Genomic DNA, 20,834 nt, shown 5'->3' with positions numbered 1-20,834 from the left:
GTGGGCATCCTTGTCTTGTTCCGGATCTTAAAGGCAAAACTTTTCAACCATTCCCCATTGAGTACGATGTTGGCTTTGGGTTTTTCATGTATGCTGTTTTTCATATTGAGAAATTTTCTATTTCTGTCTTTTGAAGTGTTTATCAAAAAAATGCTGCTGAATTTTATCACATGCCTTCCTGCGTTGACTGAGATGATCATGTGGTTTTTTTTCACTTGAGTTCGTTAATGTGGTATATTATGTTGATTGATTTTCTTATTTTGAACCAGCCTTGCATACCAGGAATAAATCCCACTTGGTCATGATGTATAAGTCTTTTGATAATGCTGTTGGATTCAATTTATAAGTATTCTGTTGAGAATTTTTGCATCTATATTCATTAGAGAGATCTGTAATTTCCTTTTCTTGTGTGTTTTTATCTGGCTTTGGCATTAGAATGATGTTGGCGCCATAAAACATGTTGGGTAATTTTTCCTTTTCCTCACTTTTTTGGAAGAGTTTAAGCAGGATTGGTGTTAATTCTGTTCAAAATGCTTTGTAGAATTCACCTGTGAAGCCATCTGGTCTTGGACTTTGTTAGGAGATTTTTGATGACGGATTCAATCACTATAAATGTGATTTGTTTGTTAAGTTCTTGTATTCCTTGTAGCCTCAGTATAAGTTCTTTGTGCATTTCTAGGACTTATCCATTTCATCTAGGTTGTCTAGTTTGTTGGCATATAGTTTTCATAATATCCTTTTATGATTCTTCTTATTTCTGTGAGGTCAGTCATAACTTGACCCCTTTCATTTCTGATTGTATTTATTTGCATCTTCTCTTTTTTTTTCTTTGTTAGTCTAGCTAAGGTTTTGTCAATTTTATTGATCTTCTCAAAGAATCAGCTTTTGGTTTTGCTGATTTTTTGTATTATATTTTTGTTCTCTACTTCATTAATTTCTGCTCTAGTCTTTATTATTTCTTTCCTTCTTTTTGCTTTGGGATTGGCTTTCCATTCTTTTTTCTAGTTTCTCTAGTTGTTCAGTTAAATCTTTGAGTTTAGCTCTTCTTTTTCAATATAGGCATTTAGGGCTATAAATTTCCCTTTCAAAACTACCTTCACTGTATCCCATAAGTTTTCATAAATTGTGTTCTCATTTTCATTTTTCTCAATACATGTAGTGATTTCACTTGAAATTTCTTCTTCGACCCACTGATGATTTAGGAGTGTGTTCAGCGTCCACATATTTGTGAATTTACCTCTTTCCTGTTATTATTGCTTTCCAGTTTTAATCCATTATGATCTGAGAAGGTACTTTGAATAATTTCAGTCTGTTTATATTTATTGAGAGCTGTGCCCTAACATGTGGTCTATCTCGGAGAAAGATCCATGTGCACTTGAGAAGAATGTTTAACACCCTGAGTTTGGATGCTGTGTTCTGTGTATGTCTGTTAGGTCTAACTCATTTATTATATTGTTGAAATTCTCTGTTTTCCCTATTGATCTTCTGTCTAGTTCTATCTAATGATGTGAATGGTGTGTTGAAGTCTCCAACTATTATTGCAGAGATGTTAATTTCTTCCTTTAGTTTTCCCAGAGTTTTTCTCGTGTATTTTGGGGCACACTGGTTAGGTACATAGATATTTATGACTGTTCACATCTTCCTGGTGGGTTGTCCCTTTTATTAATATATAATGGCTTTCTGTATCTCATAACTTTTTTTGTGTTTAAAGTTTGTTTTGTCTCATGCTCTTGTTTGGTTACTATTTGCATGGAATATCTTCTTCCAACTGCTTACTTTCACCCAGTTTGTATCCCTGAGACAGGGTGAGTCTCTTTTAAGCAGCATATGGATGGTTCGTGTTTTTGGGTTTTTTTAAAGCAATTTATTATTTATTTTTCACACACACACCCCTCCCCCGTTGTCTACTCTCTGTGTCCATTCATTGTGCGTACTCTTTGTCTGCTTGTCTTCTCTTTAGGAGGCACCAGGAACTGAACCCAGGACCTCCCATGTGGGAGAGAGGCACTCAATCACTTGAGCCACCTCCACTCCCCACTTTGTTGTGTCTCTGATTGTGTTTCCTCTGTGTCTCCTGTTGCATAATCTTGTTGCATCAGCTCACTGCGCCAGCCCATCAGATCAGTTTGCTGTCTTGCTCCTCTTCTCTAGGAGGCACTGGGAACCAAACCTGGAACCTCCTACTTCCTTGGGCCTCGGGGAGGGGGGTATATAAAGGACAGATAAAGCCTCTTACTTTTTTACTTTTAATTTTCTCATACACTTCCTTGGTCTGTTAGCAGATGGCACCCTTTAGCAGCCCTCAGTTCAGTTCCTGGTCTGAGTGTGTCTGAGTGTGTTTGCTGCAGTAGAGACCTGATCAATTTGATAGAGGTTTCTGCCTGGAGGCTAAGAGCCTTGTAATTCAGACTTTCTCATAGACAGTTCTCCAGTCTTCTCTGACAGCCCCCTCCCTTTTTCCAGTTAGGAAATAATTCCACTCCCCTCTGCATGTTCAACAATCAGTCCCGGTTAGTAGAGAGGGAGATTGGGAAGGTTGGATCTGTTTTAGTTCCGGATCTTTTTAGTCCCCTGTGGCCTCCCAAGGCAAAGAATGGCATGGCCCCACCGGGCCTGGAAGGGCTGGTGGGGCACAGCAGACCAAATTTGTGGGTCAGAAGCTGAGTCAGCCTTAGGCTTTGTCCCTCTCTCTCCTGTTTCTTGAGGCAGTGAATCCTTGGAGCCCCCTTTCTCTATAGCTGGCTCAGAGGCCCTAGAATTCTAAAGTGTCTTTAGTGTGTGGGAGGGTGTCGGCAGTAGTAGCCACTAGTTTCAACTGACAGTTTTGCTGTGCTTGTGTTTCCCTCCTTTGTCCCTCTCTCTTCTGGCCGGTGTCCAGCTTTTGCCTGTCCTAAACTCTAGAAGATCTTTTTCCAGGCCATTTTAACCTATCCTCTAGCTGTTTTTTCTGGGAGAGAAGAGAGTACTGTCTTTCTATTCGCCATCTTCCCAGAAGTCCCTTGAAAGGTATGTTCTGATGTGGTTTCCACATTCACTTGAAGTCCAGCTCACTCTTGGCAGTTAGCTGTGAGACCAAAATCTGGCCTGCAGAAGAGTTTACTAATTTTGTTTAAAAGGAATTTGCAAATGTTTGTAACTGAAAGCCAAGCAGTGAGCTAGGTAAGCTTTTGTGATAAAAGTGCTTCCTGATGTACATTTCCATGCCATTGAACATCTCAGCCATTTTAAGTTTTGAATGTATGATTCTGTAGGCCCCTAAATCAGATGTCAAAACACGTATGACTTCACATTTGTTCTTGATTTTGCCCCCACAATAGATATTTTCATGTGGGCTTGCTAGGGAGCAGGTCAAGAATTTAGAAACCTAAAATGGGAACAAGATACAGGTGGCTAGAGCTGTGAAATTCCACTTCTTTCCTAATGATGGAGATAATCACTTAGTACTTGAGGAAGATTATCTGCCAGCATTTCTCCATGACCTCTTCTTACTGGGGCCAGGGTATTACTACTTGAGTCTACCTCTCGGCTAGGAGGTGTTATAAAGAAAGATATGAAATAGTTTTCAGTTTGTTATTGATAGCTTCCTTCAGTTATCAACCTGTTTTCCTTTCCTTTATCTCTAAGTTTTCTCCTTTTTACAGTACCCCCACTCCTATAGTCTCAAATTCCTCACTTTTAGTTTTTTCTTTTTTTTTTCTTAAGGAGGTGCCAGAAATCAATTCTAGGACCTTGTACATGGGAAGCAGGCACTCAACCACTTGAGGAACAGCCGCTCCCCTAGCTTCACTTTTAGCTTTCCATCTAGGACAGGAATTTTTTTTTTTTTTTTAAGATTTATTTTTTATTTATTTCTCTTCCTCCCCCTCCCCCGACCCTGTTGTCTGCTCTCTGTGTCCATTTGCTGCGTGTTCTTCTTTGTCCACTTCTGTTGTTGTCAGCGGCACGGGAATCTGTGTTTCTTTTTGTTGCATCATCTTGTGTGTCAGCTTTCCGTGTGTGCAGTGCCATTCCTGGGCAGGCTGCGCTTTCTTTCGCACTGGGCGGCTCTCCTTACGGGGTGCACTCCTTGCGCGTGGGGCTCCCCTATGCAGGGATACCCCTGGGTGGCACAACACTCCTTGTGCGCATCAACACTGCGCATGGGCCAGCCCACACGGGTCAAGGAGGCCCGGGATTTGAACTGCAACCCTCCCATGTGGTAGACAGATGCCCTATCCACTGGGCCAAGTCCGCTTCCCCTAGGACAGGAATTTTATCTCTTTTTAGATAAGTTCTTACCTAGGTCCTTATTTTTTATTTTTTATATTTTTTTAAGATTTATTTATTTCCCTACCCATTGCTGTTGTCAGATCTCTTGTATCCATTTGCTGTGTGTTCTTCTGTGTCCGCTTGCATTCTCGGAGGCACCAGGAATCTGTCTCTTTTTGTTGAGTCATCTTTGCTGTGTCCGCTCTCCGTGGGTGCAGCGCCACTCCTGGGTAGGCTGTGCTTTTTTTCACACGGGTGGCTCTCCTCGAGGGGTGCACTCCTTGCATGTGGAGCTCCCCTATGCAGGGGACACCCATGCGTGGCATGGCACTTCTTGAGTGTGGCAGCACAGCATGTGGGTCACCTCATCACATGGGCGAGGAGGCCCTAGGTTTGAACGCTGGACCTCCTATATGGTAGGTAGACACTATCAGTTGAGCCACATCCGCTTCCTATCATCTAGGTCTATTGACAAGAAAACTTAGGTAACTCTTCATGGTAACTCATTCTAGTTGTCAAAGCTCCCACCTAACATTTATAAATCAGTAGGAAAGATCAGCAATCCAATAGCTAATTGATGGGCAGTGGATCTGAAAAAACACTTCCCAGAAATAGAAAATACCAGTGACTTGTAAACATGAAAAGCTATTATTCTGGTGTTACTATAATTGGAACTGCATCTTTATACACTGATAATGGATTGATTTCCAAGATCTTTAAATAGAGAAGAAATAAGGTACAGAAAAGTGTTTTTACTTGTGTGTTCTCTTTAAAGAGATGTATATGTACACAAACATTTTTAAAGGATATGCAAATTTAATAGTTCCTGTGGAGATAGTCCAATTTTAGTTGTTTATCTCTTTGTATTATTAAAATTTCCCCTGGGTGCACTGTACTTTTCAAATGAAAAAGAAAACTAATTAAAAATTCCAACTTAAAATGATCTAAAACCACCATTCTTTAATTTCTGTCTATTGGACACACTTCTGACTTTTGGAATTACACAAAATAAGTATTTCATTCTTGGAAGAAAGCTTTCTGATATTTGAAATCAGCCCTACGATCCTGTAAGGATTCTCTTTTTCACAGTAAATAAAAATACTTTCACTTAACTTTAAATATTTCTTGTGTGACATATCATCCACAATAGATTCCCTTATTATTCAACTGTTTTATGAATTTTCTTGATATAGCCAAAATCTTTTATTATCTCAGGCTTTCCCTTTGGAAATCTTATTTCTAGTGTTCTAGCCTAAGAGATTGGTTGGTTGATTGTTTAAAAAAATTTTAATATATACTTTAGTTAAAGAAGTTGTGAGCTTATAAAACGATTATGCATAATGTGTAGAATTCCCACACATCACTCCTCCACCAACACCTTGCATTGTAGAGGAACTCTGTTACAGATTATGAAAGAATATCATCAGCCTGTTATCACCAACTATGGGCCATAGCTTACATTTGTTAATATTTTTTCTATATAGCCCCTATTAGTAACACCATGTATTAGTATTTTACTTTTGTTATAGTTCGTGAGAGAACACTCTTATTTGTACTGTTAACCACAGTCCATCTTCCACCACTTTCACTGTTGTACAGTCCCGTGCCCTGTACAGTTTATCCAAACCATACGCTCAGTGGCTTCCACTTTGAGTTCTGCAGTCAAAGCCTTAGTAAATTTTTGAACGCTTTCCTTAGTCCAAAAGAAAAACTACCATACCCCCTATTCTTGACCCTTAGCATTGATATAGTACCTTCTTTGACACTGATGCAAGAATATGACATTATTAACTATAGTCCATTAGTTGTAAATATAAGTACAAGTTACATTAATTGTATTCTCATGTATCATTATCTTCTTACCACCTGATTGTAGTGACATACATTTGTTCTATCTAGTTCATAGAACATTCTTGTATTTGTACTGTTAAGCACAATTCATTAAATTCCGGCTTCACTATGTTACTCAGTCCCCAGGTTTTTTTGTTTTTTTTTTTAAGATTTATTTATTTCTCTCCTCTCCCCACCTCCCCGCCCCAGTTGTCTGTTCTCTGTGTCTATTCGCTGTGTGTCTTCTTTGTCCGCTTCTGTTGTTGTCAGCAGCACGGGAATCTGTATTTCTTTTTGTTGCATCATCTTGCTGCGTCAACTCTCCGTGTGTGCAGCGCCATTCTTGGGCAGGCTGCACTTTTTTCACGCTGGGCGGCTCTCCTTATGGGGTGCACTCCTTGCACGTGGGGCTCCCCTGCGGCGGGACACCCCTGGGTGGCACGACACTCCGTGCGCGCATCAGCACTGTGCGTGGGCCAGCTCCACACGGGTCAAGGAGGCCTGGGGTTTGAACCGCGGACCTCCCATGAGGTAGACTGATGCCCTAACCACTGGGCCAAGTCCGCTTCCCCAATTGACATTTATATCCCTAAATTATCCCTTTCAGTTAGTTACAATCCCAATTATAAACAAGAATTGTTATACTCACTATAATGTTAACTCAATCCATTTCCATACTAGTTAAAACTTCTACGAACATCAAGCGTCAGTACCCCTTCTCAGTCCTCATCCTATCTCCTAGTAACCGGTACTTAAGGTTTTAACTCCATGTGCTTATTCTTTGTGTTTAGTTCATATTAGGGAGACCATGCAATATTTTTCTTTTTGTATCTGTCTTATTTCACTCAGCATAATGTTCTCAAAGTTCATACATGTTACCATATGTATCCCAATTTCATTTCTTACAGCAGCATAGTACTGTTTTCAGTTCTTCTGGATGTATTCCTAGTAGAGGGATTGTTGGATCATATGACAGTTCTTTATTTAGCTTCTTGAAGAACTTCCAGTCTTTCACAGAAGCTGTACCATCTACATTCCACCAACTGTGAAGGAGTGTTCCTATTTTTCCACATCTTCTCCAGCACTTATTTTCTGTTTTTTAAAAAATGGCCATTCTATGAGATGTGAGATATCTCATTGTTGTTTCAATTTGCATTCTTTAATAGCTAGTGATATATATTTAACTTTTTTTCCTGTGTTGTTTTTTGCCATTTGTATTTTGTCTTTGTAGAAATGTCTTTAAGTCTTTTGCTCATTTTAAAATCGGACTTTTTAATTAATAAAAGCTTGCTCTTTTATTGTTGAGTTGTATGATCTCTTTATATAGAATGGAAATAAAACCCTTATTGGATATTGTTTTCAAATATTTTCTCCCATTGAGTGGGTTGCTTTTTCACCTTCTTGACAAAGTCTTTTGAAGGAAAAACGTGTAAGTTTGAGGAGGTCCCAGTTATCCATTTTTTTTCTTTTCATTGCTCATGCTTTCAGTGAAGGTTTAAGAAACTACTACCTATCAGCAGGTCTTGAAGATGTTCCCTACACTTTTTTCTAGGAGTTTATGATTCTAGCTTTTATATTATTGGTCTTGGATCCATTTTCAGTTAATTTTTTTATAAGTTGTGAGCTAGGGGAACCTCTCTTTTTCTTCTGGCTATGGATATCCAGTTTATAGTGGCTTGTGTTTAGCCAATCTGAATTTTCTCGCTCTTTATCCTTTGCAGGTTGTGGATTAGGAGTGGAGGATGCAGTTGGACTGCAAGCTGTGGAGGGTGAAGCTGCTGGTATTGCCCAGGAACTGTGAAGCTTCTCCCACCTTTTTCCTCTGCCAGGGGTAGATATGGAGCCACAGCTGTGTGCAGTAATCCAAGCCATACAGGCCAAGGCTGTCGGTAGTTGCCTGGAGAAACTGATGAATCTCTGTGCCCTTTCCTTTCCTACCTGGGGTGGGGATGGAGCCATAGGTGTGGGTAGTAAGGTAAGCCATGTGGCTAAAAATTGTCTGCAGTTGCCCAGATAGCCTGACAAAGCCCTGGCCTCCTTTCTACCCTGCCAGGGGCGCTATGGAGCCACAGGTGTGTGTAACAATCTTGTCTGTATAGGCTGAAAGTGGCTGCCGTTGCTCAGAGAGGCCGAAGGAGCACTGTCCTTCCTGCTCTGTGCAGTGGGTATGGAACCACTTATGTACCCAACCAGCTAGTCCATGTGGGCCGAAAGCACCTGCAATTGAAACTGAGGAAACACCACCCACCATGTCCTATTGGGGTAGGGATTAGCCATGTGGGTGCCCAACAATCTAGTCGTGGGTGCCCAACAAGCTAGTCTTTGCAGGCCACAAGTGACTACAGTTGCCCAAAAAAGCTGGTGCGGGTCCCCCCAGCAGGGCTGGAGCCCAGGCTGGGACAGCAATCTGACCTGGGTGTAAAGAAGCCAGCCGTTACCATCACTGTGATTTTCAGTCAGCCCCACTTCCCCTCATGCTAGAGGTGGAGTTATAGTGGAGGCTACTGGCTTCTTTCTAGCTTGGACAGGTTCAAATTTTAGCTGTTTTTAGGATTAAACTTTAGCCGCCTGAATTTACTAGTCAGTAGCTGAAGTCAGCACCTGACTGTCTCTTCCTCCCCTGTTTTTGGGAAATGGAGCTTTCAACTACAACCAGGAAATAGCTTCCAAGGTGTCTTGAGCTGCCAGCAGGGAATGGGCACTGGCTTCTGGGGCATGCAGAGCTCTATTCACAAGGCTTCACTGCTGATCGGCAGTCTCCTCCTCCTATTCTTTGAAAGATGTTGCAGGATGCGCTTCTGGTCTCCTGGGGCCTCCACAAACAGGTGCTTTAGATAGCTCTGGATAGTTAATAACCATACTGTAGGGACACCTGTAGGACATGCTGACTCTTGCGGTTCCCTGCTCTGCCACCATCTTGCCCCTCCTTTGGGTTGGTTTTAATAGTCATGTCATTCTTTGGTTTCCTGAGTTTGCTATGACTAAAACTCTTAATTGAATCTTTTTCCACATATGTCCTGTGACCTAATAGAGAATTGTCTTCTTGTTGACATGGACTAGTGAGTATTCTTTAAATACAGTTCTTCAGAAAGTTATAGTTCTGCCTGCTCTTATCTTTTTTTGGCAGACGATTGGTTTCAGTATTCCTCTGACTTTTTTTCCCAAGTAACTTTTCAAAATAAAAAAAAGAAATCTGTTTTTTTTAAGATTTATTTTTTAATTCATTTCTCTCCCCTTCCCCCCCCTCCTTCCCCCAGTTGTCTGCTTTCTGTGTCTATTCGCTGTGTGTTGCTCTGTGACTGCTTCTATCCTGATCAGTGGCACTGGGAATCTGTTTCTTTTTGTTGTGTCATCTCTCCGTGTGTGCGGTGCCATTCTTGGGCAGGCTGCCCTTTCTTTCATCCTGTGTGGCTCTCCTTACAGGGCCCTGCATGGCACGACACTTCCTGTGCGTATCAGCAGTGTGCATGGGCCAGCTACACACGGGTCAAGGAGGCCCGGGGTTTGAACCGTGGACCTCCCATGTGGTAGACGGATGCCCTATCCATTGGGCCAAGTGCACTTCCCAAAGCTGTTTCAACATGATCTCATCTTGAGTTAAATGCTTACTGTTTTCCCATTTCTCCTCCTCCTCTTATCTCTAGATGAGATGGACTGTGAACTTTTCCTTTTGCTTGTTTGTAATTTGATTTTTCCCTATTAACATGAAATGCTTTTATGATGAGAAAAATTTGGTATTTACTCCAAATTTTCTGTTACGTGGTTATGTTCTTTTCATTATTGTATTCTAGAAAATGTCTTGCCATCTCTGTCAAGCAATTTTCTGATTTCTAAACTGCACCTTCATTCCCCCCACCTCCCCAAAATACCTCACAAATTATGTTTCTTTAGCCCTTTGACCAATTGATGACTTTCATTACAATTTGTCAGAATTATTCTTCATTCATCTTCCTGTCCAGAATAAAACTGCTGAGGCTTAGGAATGTGTTCTGGTCATCTTCGTATTTCTAGCACCTCTGTGCAGTCAAACATAAGTGCTCTCAAATATCCATTGAAGAGTACAGACATAAATGACCTTTAACCTAAATGCTTGGAAATCATCTGGCACCCTTTCTGTTCTTCAGAAATTTCACATGGTACTAATGTAAGTCAAATCTAATATGCCATAAGGGTGTAAGACACCATTATTTTATGATCCACTAAGAAAGGGAAAAACTCTGCCAGTTAAACTGTGATGCTATTGATAGTGTAACACATTCTGATTTTAGAATTGTTGTATATGGGGAAAATGCACCTTATGGACACAGTGAAATACAGTAGATCTAATATTACATCTGTGCGGTTTTTAGTGGTTTTGTAGTGAATGGGTATTTAACCTTGACATGGTTTCGTGTCTCATACATGTATTGCCAACTCCCCCTCCTCCTCATTCATTACTTGGTTCTGGGTGCAAAGCAGGGCACTGGTGAATGAATTGAATTATGATCGAGTCAGGCCTATATTTAGGGAAAGGGTTTTGGTACATTTGTTTTAAGGGGAATTTAAAACAGATTGTTGTGCTCCAGTCTTGCCACCTAAACTATAGAGAGACCTGCTTAAAATACAGATCTAACTCTCACTGTCTAAAGCCCTTTTATGACTTCCTTTTCCCCTGGCAGATAGTCCCCAGTATACCTCAGTACACTGGTGTACACCAGACTTTTGGCTTTGCTTCCTCAAAGCCAGGAAACTGTGTGGTTACCTTTGTTGGAACATAAAGTGAGCTCAGAGGGCCACAGACTGTATGTGGTATGGAATAGTTTATACCTTGTATACTGTAAAGGAACTGTCGAGGGCATACTAAAGATGATTGAGAAACACCGATCCATCATATAAAATAGCTTCTCCTCATGAGAAACATGGCCACTACTCCCCCTAGTTAATTGGCTACTTGTGCCTTACACTTCCTACGCAGGTAATATTGAATTGTTTATGGTTTCCTTGCACATATTTTTCTATGTTTTAATCTTCGTACCTGGGAACTCCCAACAAGTATATCATTCCCAAACTTATCCTCTCTTTTAGGAAGGATTGCTTATGCTCCTATCCAACCACTAGGCTGAGTTACTTTTCTTCCTCTTTGCTAGTATTCTGTGCTTACCTCTATCCTTGTCTGTACTCCATTATGTTGAAATTATTTTTGTAACAAAATTGTATTTTGTAACTTAAAAGAAACACTAAGCTTCTAAAGGCAGGGACTCTACCTTATTCACTTTTGGTTTCTAGTACCTAGCATAGTTATGGCACTATCTTCTATAAATATTAAAGTAAGTAAGTGTAACTGAGGCTTTGAAGGAATGGACAGTCCATATTGAATATACGTGTAGTTAGTAGATATCCTAAAATTTTCATGAAAAACAACTTTCATTTCAATCAGTTTTTAAGTGCTTACTATTTCTTTTTATTTTTTTTTTTGCATGTTTTCTTGGCTGAATGGCAATAGAGAAGAAGAAAATGAGGTAAGTATAATTATTTGGTGATTGGCTTCTGAATACATTTTAGAGATTGGGTAAATTCTGAAAACATTCAAATTTTTAGCTATTTTGAAGTTGAAATAGAAATGAAGTAATTTTATTTTATTTTTATTTTTGCTTATTTGCTGTTAGATCTACAGTAATTTATTCCAGTGAGGGATATTGGGTGATCGCTTTGGAGCTTTAAGAACTTTAGGAAAGATAGAAGAAACTGGCTTCCCTGGCAAGACAGCTTATACTTGTTTTTATGTTTTTATGTATTGAGCTTCCATGTAAAATTTAATTGAAAAGTGGATTTTGTTTCTTAAACATATTTGAAAACCACTGCTCTAAGAAAATGCATGTGAAAGCATTTATTTTCCCTGTTGAATAGTTACTGTGTATTTTTGAAAACTGATTTCAGATTTTACAGTGTTGAATGGGAAAACAATTCTCTTTAATATCCAAAGTTGATTAAAGATCATCAATTAGAAAAATCTTATAGATGTACTGTCTTCAATTAGGCTTGAGTTCGTTGCCGTAGATTTTTCTGACGTTCTCTCTGTAATCTAGGCTATGCTTTTAGCTTCTAAAACCCACTATTTCCTTTGATGGCATGGCAAATAATAAAGCAGGTAGTCATTTTCTTAGATATATACTTTGTAATTGTTGCCCATGCAGTGGTGTTAGACTATAAATTGGCAATCCCTGAGTATATGGGACCCAGGAAGAAATAGTGGCAGTGTGCCAGGACAGAATACCTTCCAGAAAGGTAGAAGTCCTAGTTCCCTTATGATTACCTTATCTGTTAAAGGAGCGAGATGGGAGACTGCTCTATACTAAGGTTTTCCCAAACCTGGATAATCTATCAGAATTGCCTAGAGAACTTATTTATCAAAAAAAAAAAAAAAATTCTTTCTTGCTTCACCTTAGACCTATTGATTTTCTGTTCCCGAGTATGGATCACAGATCTGTATTTTTGACAGTTTCCCAAATGATTCTGTGTGATGCCAAAAAACCTCTGGTTTTGGTGACTTCTGTTTCTTCTCAGACAGAACACAAAAATAAACTACTTTCAGAACCTATGATGGTTAGTTAGGTGCTACCCTTTATAAAGATGTCCTTATGTTATTGTATCTTAAATACACAAGTTTTTTTTTTTTTAAATTCTTGTTAAGAATTTTACCTGGAAAACACATAAAACTGGATAAACCATTTATGTAAAAGAAAACTAGAATGGAAGAATACTAATAATTGATGAAGCTTGTATAGGAACATAGCAATTTATTATTCTATCCAATATTTTTGAACATGTTGGAAAATTCCCATAATAAAAAACTCCTTATGTAGCTCAGTGAAATTCATATTATTTGTCATTAAAAGGGCTTTTCATTTTCCTGACTGATATTTTAAATTATGATGCTGGACATTTGAAAGTAACTATTGATTGTAGTAGTAACTGCTTGTTTTGTTCATTTATAGGCAAAGATTGAAAATGTGCAGAAAACAGGTTTCATCAAAGGACCAATGTTCAAAGGTGTTGCTTCTAGTAGATTTTTGCCCAAAGGCACCAAGACAAAAGTTAATTTGGAGGAACAGGGGCGACAGAAGGTGTCATTTAGCTTCAGCCTTACAAAGAAAACTTTGCAGAACAGGTTTCTGACTGCTCTTGGAAATGAAAAGCAAAATGATGCTCCAAACTCCCCAGCTGTACCACCTCAAGCAGACTCAACCCCTAAAATGGACATTGGAGATACTTTATCTACTACAGAAGAATCTTCACCCCCAAAATCAAGGGTGGAATTGGGCAAAATTCATTTTAAGAAACATCTCCTTCATGTAACATCTAGACCACTGCTGGCTACTACCACAGTGGTAGCATCTCCAACTCCTCCCACAATAACATTACCAGCGGTCATAGCAGAATCAACAACTGCAGACTCACCACCCTCATCTCCTCCTCCACCTCCTCCACCTCCCCAGGCCATAATACCCTCACCACCAGCATCAGTAACGGAGGCAGTGGCCTTGCCACATACACCATTTCTGATGGCAGCACCAGTACCTTCAGTAGTAGATGTAGCAGTTAGAGCCCTGAAAGAGCCACCAGTTACAATCATACCAGAATCTTTAGAAGTGGACACTAAGCAGGACATTGTATTTAATAGTTCAGAAGAACACATAACTCAGCATTTGAATGAGCAAGCAGATATTCCCTCACAAAAAGAAGATTCCCATATTGGGAGGGAAGAAGAAATTCCAGATAGTTCTAAGACCAGTCTGGGCTCTAAAAAGACAGGTTCTAAAAAGAAATCCTCACAATCTGAAGGGACCTTTCTCGGTTCAGAATCTGATGAAGATTCTGTACAGACTTCTTCAAGTCAAAGATCACATGATTTAAAATTTTCAGCAGGCATTGAAAAGGAAAGAGATTCAAAAAAGAGCTTGGCACCTTTAAAAAGTGAGGATTTAGGGAAATCATCACGATCTAAAACTGAGAGAGATGACAAATATTTTAGCCACTCAAAACTTGAAAGAGATACTCGGTATATATCTTCCCGATGTAGATCAGAGAGAGAGCGAAGGCGGAGCAGGTCTCATTCTAGATCTGACAGAAGCTCTAGAACTAGTTTATCTTATTCTCGATCTGAACGATCCCATTACTATGACTGTGATCGTCGCTACCATAGAGGCTCCCCTTACCGAGAGAGAGTGCGCTATTCTCGGACATATGCAGATAATAGGGCACGAGAGAGTTCCGAGTCAGAAGATGAGTATAAGAAGACATACTCCAGACGCACCTCATCTCATTCCACCTCTTACAGAGACCTAAGGATGTCATCCTATTCTAAATCTGATAGAGACTGCAAGACTGAGTCCTCTTATTTAGAGACTGAGAAAAGAGGAAAGTATTCCTCGAAACTAGAAAGAGAATCCAGAAGGACTTCAGAAAATGAAGTAATGAAAAGATGTTGTTCTCCCCCTAATGAACTGGGATTCCGACGGGGGTCATCTTATTCTAAGCATGATAACAGTGCTTCCCGTTATAAATCTGCACCTTCAAAACCTATACCCAAGTCTGATAAATTTAAAAATTCTTTCTGTTGTACAGAATTAAATGAGGAAACCAAACAGTCTCATTCTTTTAGTTTACCGACTCCTTGTTCAAAAGGTAGTGGATTAAGACTGATTAGTAAAATTCCTGAAAGAGAAAAGACTGGGTCTCCATCTCCATCAAATCAACTAAATGATTCACCTACTTTTAAAAAGCTAGATGAATCACCTCCTTTTAAGTCTGAATTTATAGGACATGAAAGCCACGATAGTATTAAGGAATTAGACTCTTTATCTAAAGGAAAACATGACCAGTTAAGAACTTACTGTCCAATAGAAGTTAATATAAATGGATCTCCTGAGGCAGAGTCCAATTTGGCAACATTTTGCACTTCTAAAACTGAGGCTGTTTTAATGTCTTCTGATGATAGTGTGACTGGATCGGAGGTATCCCCTTTGGTCAGTGCATGCATACTTTCATCAAATGGATTTCAGAATATTAGTAGATGTAAAGAAAAAGACTTGGATGATACATGCATGCAGCATAGTAAGTCAGAAAGCCCATTTAGAGAAACAGAACCTCCAGTGTCACCACACCAAGATAAACTTACCTTGTCAGTTATGACTGGCAGTTATGATTTTCCCAGTTATTCCAAAACAGTGGTTAAAGAACCAGATGAAACAAGAGTTTCTAGCTGCAAAACCAAAGATTCAGATACATACTGTACTTCAAATGACAGCATCCCTTCTTTGTGTCATTCCGAAGCTGAAAATATTGAAACTTCACTTACGAAGATTTCTTCAAATAGCTTTATGAATGATCATTTGGAATCAAAAACAGTTATATGTGAAAATAGAAGTCTGACAGATCAGCATTCAAAGTTTGCATGTGAAGAATATAAGCAGAGTGTTGGTAGCACCAGTTCAGCCTCTATTAATCACTTTGATGATTTATATAAACCTACAGGGAGTTCAGGTATTGGTTCATCTCTTCAGAGTCTTCCACCAGGAATAAAAGTGGACAGTTTAACTCTCTTGCAATGTGGAGAAAACACATCTCCAGTTTTGGATGCTGTGCTGAAGGGTAAAAATACAACAGGGTTTTTAAAACATGCAGGGAAGGAAACCATAGTCGAAATGGATAGTGGCCTTCCTGATTCAGGAAGGGGATTTGCTTCCTGGGAAAATAGGAATAATAATGGGCTATCTAGGAAATGTTTGCAAGAGACTCAAGAAGAAGGGAATTCCAATTTGCCTGATAGAAGGGGTAGACCAGAAATCTCTTTAGATGAAGAAGGAGGAAGAGGCCATGTGCATACTTCTGATGACTCAGAAGTTGTATTTTCTTCCTGTGATTTGAATTTAACCATGGAAGACAGTGATGGTGTAACTTATACCTTAAAATGTGACAGTAGTGGCCATACCTCAGAAATTGTGTCTACTATTCACGAAGATTATTCTGGTTCTTCTGAAAGTTCAAGTGATGAAAGTGATTCAGAAGATACAGATTCTGATGATAGCAGTATTCCAAAAAACCGTCTTCAGTCTGTTGTGGTTGTGCCAAAGAATTCTACTTTGCCTATGGAAGAAACAAGTCCTTGTTCTTCTCGGAGCAGTCAGAGTTATAGACACTATTCTGACCACTGGGAAGATGAGAGACCTGAGTCAAGGAGACATTCATATGAAGAAAAATTTGAGGGCATAATAAGCAAAACATGTCCTCAAACTGAGAAGTTGTTCCTTCATAAAGGAATGGAGAAGAACCCAGAAATTTCTTTTACACAGTCCAGCAGAAAACAAGTGGATAACCACCTGTCTGAAATTGCTCATTCTCAGAGTGATGGGGTTGATAGTACAAGTCATACAGATGTAAAATCTGACATTCTAGGTCATCCAAATTCGGAGGAAACAGTGAAAGTCAAGATAGCTTTTAGGCAGCAGGAGGAGCTACCAATTTATTCTTCTGATGATTTTGAAGATGTCCCAAATAAGTCTTGGCAACAGACTACTTTCCCTAATAGACCGGATAGTAGACTGGGAAAAACAGAGTTGACTTTTTCTTCCTCTTGTGAGATCTCTCGAGTGGATGGCTTCCACTCATCAGAAAAGCTCAGAAATTTAGAGTGGGACTTCTCTCAACCAGAAAAGCCTACTACCACCTATCAGCAACCTGACAGCAGCTACGGAGTCTGTGGTGGACACAAGTATCAGCAAAATGCAGAACAGTATGGTGGGGTATGTAATTACTGGCAGGGCAATGGCTATTGGGATCCAAGATCAGCAGGTAGACCTCCTGGAACTGGGGTTGTGTATGAGCGGATTCAAGGACAGGTACCAGATTCTTTAACAGATGACCGTGGAGAGGAGGAGAATTGGGATCAACGTGGTGGATCCGTCTTTTCAAACCAGTCCAGTAAGTTTCCTCTATCCCTTCAGAAGGACATTGGGTCAGTGCAAGCACCTGAAATAAGCAGCAATTCCATTAAGGACTCTTTAGCTATGAATGAAAAGAAAGATCTTTCTAAAAACTTAGAAAAAAATGATATGAAAGATAGAGGGCCTCCTAAAAAAAGGCGACAGGAACTGGAGAGTGATTCTGAAAGTGATGGGGAGCTTCAGGACAGAAAGAAAGTTAGAGTGGAGGTGGAGCAGAGAGAGACGATAGCACCCCCAGGCTCAGTGCTGCTTGGGCCTTCCTGTGTGATGGATGACTTCAGGGACCCACAGCGATGGAAGGAATGTGCCAAGCAGGGGAAGATGCCTTGTTACTTTGATCTTATTGAAGAAAATGTTTATTTAACGGAAAGGTAAGTCTTAATTCCTACATGCTTGACAAATATTTAACCTCTTTTAATACTAGCTTTTTAACTGATGAAACTGTGAGCCTAACCATATGAAATATAGTTGTGTGATAAAAGGTAAATTTAAAAATCTGAAAAGCATATTTACTATTTAGATTTGATAGCATGGATTCTCTCCCCAGTTTTTTGTTTTCAGGGAAGAGTTGTCTGTTTTCTGTCTCATTACCTCTTCGATTCTTAAAGTAAAATTTAGACCAGTTCAGTTTTTCTTTAGTGAAAGAATATAGAAAATAACAATCCCCAGCAAGACTTGCTTTTAAAGAAGAAAAGGGTGGCTACATGCAGTAAAAATAATAATAATAAATAAAAAATTTACTCTTTTCTTTTTCAAAAAGTTATTTATTTTAAAGAAACTTTAGATTATATAAATGTTATATTAAAAATACAGGGGATTCCCATATGCCCCCTCCCTCTCCCTCCTATACTTTCCCACATTAACAACATCCTACATTAGTGTGGTACATTTGTTACAATTGAATACATATTGAAGCATTGCCACTAACCATGAATTATAGTTTACATTATAATTTACACTCTGTCCTATGCATTTTTATAAATTATGACAAAATATATAACAACCTGTTTCCGTCATTACAGCATCATGCAGGGCATTTCCAATATCCCAAAAATGCCCCCGTATTACACCAATATTTTACTCTCCCTCTTCTCAGAGCCTCAGGTGGCCACTGCCTTTATATCAGTGATACAAGTTCTTCTATTGCTAGAATAACAAGTCTGTAGTAGAGTAATAGTAAGTCTACTTTAGTCCATTATTCATTCCCTAATCGTGAGAATTTTGGGTTGGTGATGCCTACTCTGCCTCTTATTGAGAGGAGGCTTAGATCCCATGAGGCAGATGAAACTATCTTGCTTGCAGTTGCAGACTCTTTCTGTTCCTTGGAATGGGCGTTGTCCATCATCATCACCTTTTTAGTTGTCCAAGGTGAGTCCAGTGAACTGGAGAGTAGGTGTTGCAATTCTCCTGAGATTCAGGGCCCAGTTGGCACATGGATGGACCAAAGATTTAAGTCTCTTGGGCATACAGCTGTCAAGTATAGTACTAACAATAGGTTCAAATAGAAGGGGCTGAAGAGCCTTGTGTAGGGAAACCACAAATGAGTCCAACTCTGTCACACTGGGAAGCATAAATTCTAAGGTAAGGCCCACTGGCAGGGCGCCAAGCTCCTGAGCTATCTCTGTCTGCCCTGCCTATAGTATCTGGACGTCTCTAGAACCCTCATGAGTCCCACTATTTGAGGCATTATTTACTGTGGTGCAGTCAATTAGATCCTGCTGAGACGTGCCTAAGTGTAACCTCTGGAATGATCTCCTGACTCATTTTGACATCTTTTAGCCATAAAAACTCATTTGTATTTATCATTTCCTCCTTATAGTCAGGGTCTTTTTTCAGGTGCATTTTTAGGTAGTGCTTGGTAAATAATCCCTCACTGCCAGGGAGGCTCATCCCTGGGAGTAATATCCTATGCTGGGGGAAAGATAATGCATTTATATGCTGAGTTTGGCTTAGAGAGAGCCCACATTTGAGCAACAAGGAGGCCCTCAGGAGGTAACTCCTAGGAAACATATAATACTAGGCTAAGTTTGAATTTCAAAAGAAAAGGTTCATTAAGTACAATCATCAGTATCAAGGGTTCAATGATCTGTCCTCATGAACAATTGAGCATGTTCATATACCTTAGAGGCATGCCCCAGATGAACTCCTCCCATGCATCCCCCTATTACCGGCACCATGCATCAGTGAATCTTCCCCTGTCACAATTGTGACCCTTTTGTGATCCAAAACCTCTCCAAAGATAATTCTGGTAATATTCACTGTAGTTTTTCCTCTTATTTAAAAAAATATATACAGGGCGAAATGTCTAGGTATGTTATAAAAGCTGGAAGTAGACTAGAACATTGTTTTTTCTTTTAGAGTATTGCTAATAGATTAAATTTGGCAGTAATGTAACAATTATTTTAAAAATGAAATAGTAATGTGGTTTATCACAAATTCCTAACATGAAACAAGGTATAATGGAAGTAAGAGAAATGAAAACATATTCCCATAGAGCAATTCTTCTCAATTTTCTTCAGCTTTCACCTTTCTTTGATAGTCTTCTCATTTTCCTAATAGAAGTATAATTTGAATGTACTGTTTTTTTAAAATCTACACTCTACTACCCATTCACACTCTCCTTTTGAAAATTTCTCCCCCATTTGAGAATTAACTTAGCTATCATACTTTTAAGCATTCAAAATTTTGTGAAATGAAGAAATTTTCCACACTGAATAAGGCAGATTTCATCGTAAATATTTAATCCCAGCAGAAGCTTTTCCTTTAAAAAAAAAAAAAAAAAGTTAAATTTTATGATAGAGACTCTTTTGTAGCTTTTGTCATTGATATCTAATTGTGAATTAGGTTTAGATGAAAAATTGGAAATTTTAAGTAGGAATGTGTGTATAGATTGATGGAATTTAGAGGTCTTTGTAAAACAATATAAACTAATCAACACATCCCTCTGGGTTTTATTGAGTAGTGAGATTCAGATATATATGACTATTTGCACATAGATTTGATTGGTGGAGGCATTGAAGGGCCTTTGTAGAATGAGAAACATTTTTTATATATTCAACATTTTTGGTGCCTATTATGTGGATGGCATTAGAGTCACTATAAATTATAATTTACAATAGATGAATTATTGTAAGAGTATGAGTATAGTGAAAAAATATTTTTTTGTGTTTTAACAAAAATAGGCTTACCTATGAAACTCTGAACCCATTAGTTCTTTTCTGACCTGGAGTAATTCAGAATAAATCTGCTGATGCCTCAAAATTATAGCTGTTTAAGTACTTGTAAATAGATATTTTGTTCCCTTAAGTACTCTTTTTTTTTTTTTTAACACTTTAAAGTTAATAGATCACAAAGAATGTTACATTAAAAAAAAAAAAAATGAGGTTCCCATATACCTCACTCCCCACCCCCACCCCATCATTTTTGTAAATTGTGTATTTTTTGAAGATAGATACATCACAAAAAACATATTATGTTAAAAAAATATAAGAAGTTCCTTATACTCCCTACCACCCCCCCCCACTCCTCCCACACCAACAACCTTCCCTATTATTGTGGCCACTCATCGCACTTGGTAAACACATTTTGGAGCAGTGCTGCACCACATGGATAATAATGTACCTTGTAGTTCACACTCTGCTCCCAGTACAATTCAGTGGGTTATGACAAGATATATAAAGTCCAGCCTCTGACCCTGAAATATCATTTACAACAACTCCAAGTCCCAAAAAGACCCCCACATCACATCTCTTCTTCCCTCTCCCTGCCCTCAGC

General features: G+C 39.1%; 1 protein-coding gene across 1 annotated transcript in view; it reads left to right on the top strand.

Moving 5' to 3' along the window:
- Positions 1-20,834, top strand: part of SETD2 (SET domain containing 2, histone lysine methyltransferase) — a 130,215-nt gene that overhangs the window by 20,849 nt on the left and 88,532 nt on the right. The window contains exons 2-3 of the mRNA XM_071212047.1: positions 11,561-11,576; positions 13,053-17,431. Coding sequence (XP_071068148.1) covers positions 11,561-11,576; positions 13,053-17,431 — 4,395 coding nt within the window. The remainder of the gene's footprint in view (positions 1-11,560; positions 11,577-13,052; positions 17,432-20,834) is intronic.

Source organism: Dasypus novemcinctus, chromosome 26 (assembly GCF_030445035.2).
Source record: "Dasypus novemcinctus isolate mDasNov1 chromosome 26, mDasNov1.1.hap2, whole genome shotgun sequence".
Lineage (NCBI taxonomy): Eukaryota > Metazoa > Chordata > Mammalia > Cingulata > Dasypodidae > Dasypus > Dasypus novemcinctus.
Note: the sequence above shows the minus strand (reverse complement) of the source record. Positions and strands in the feature narration are given on the sequence as shown.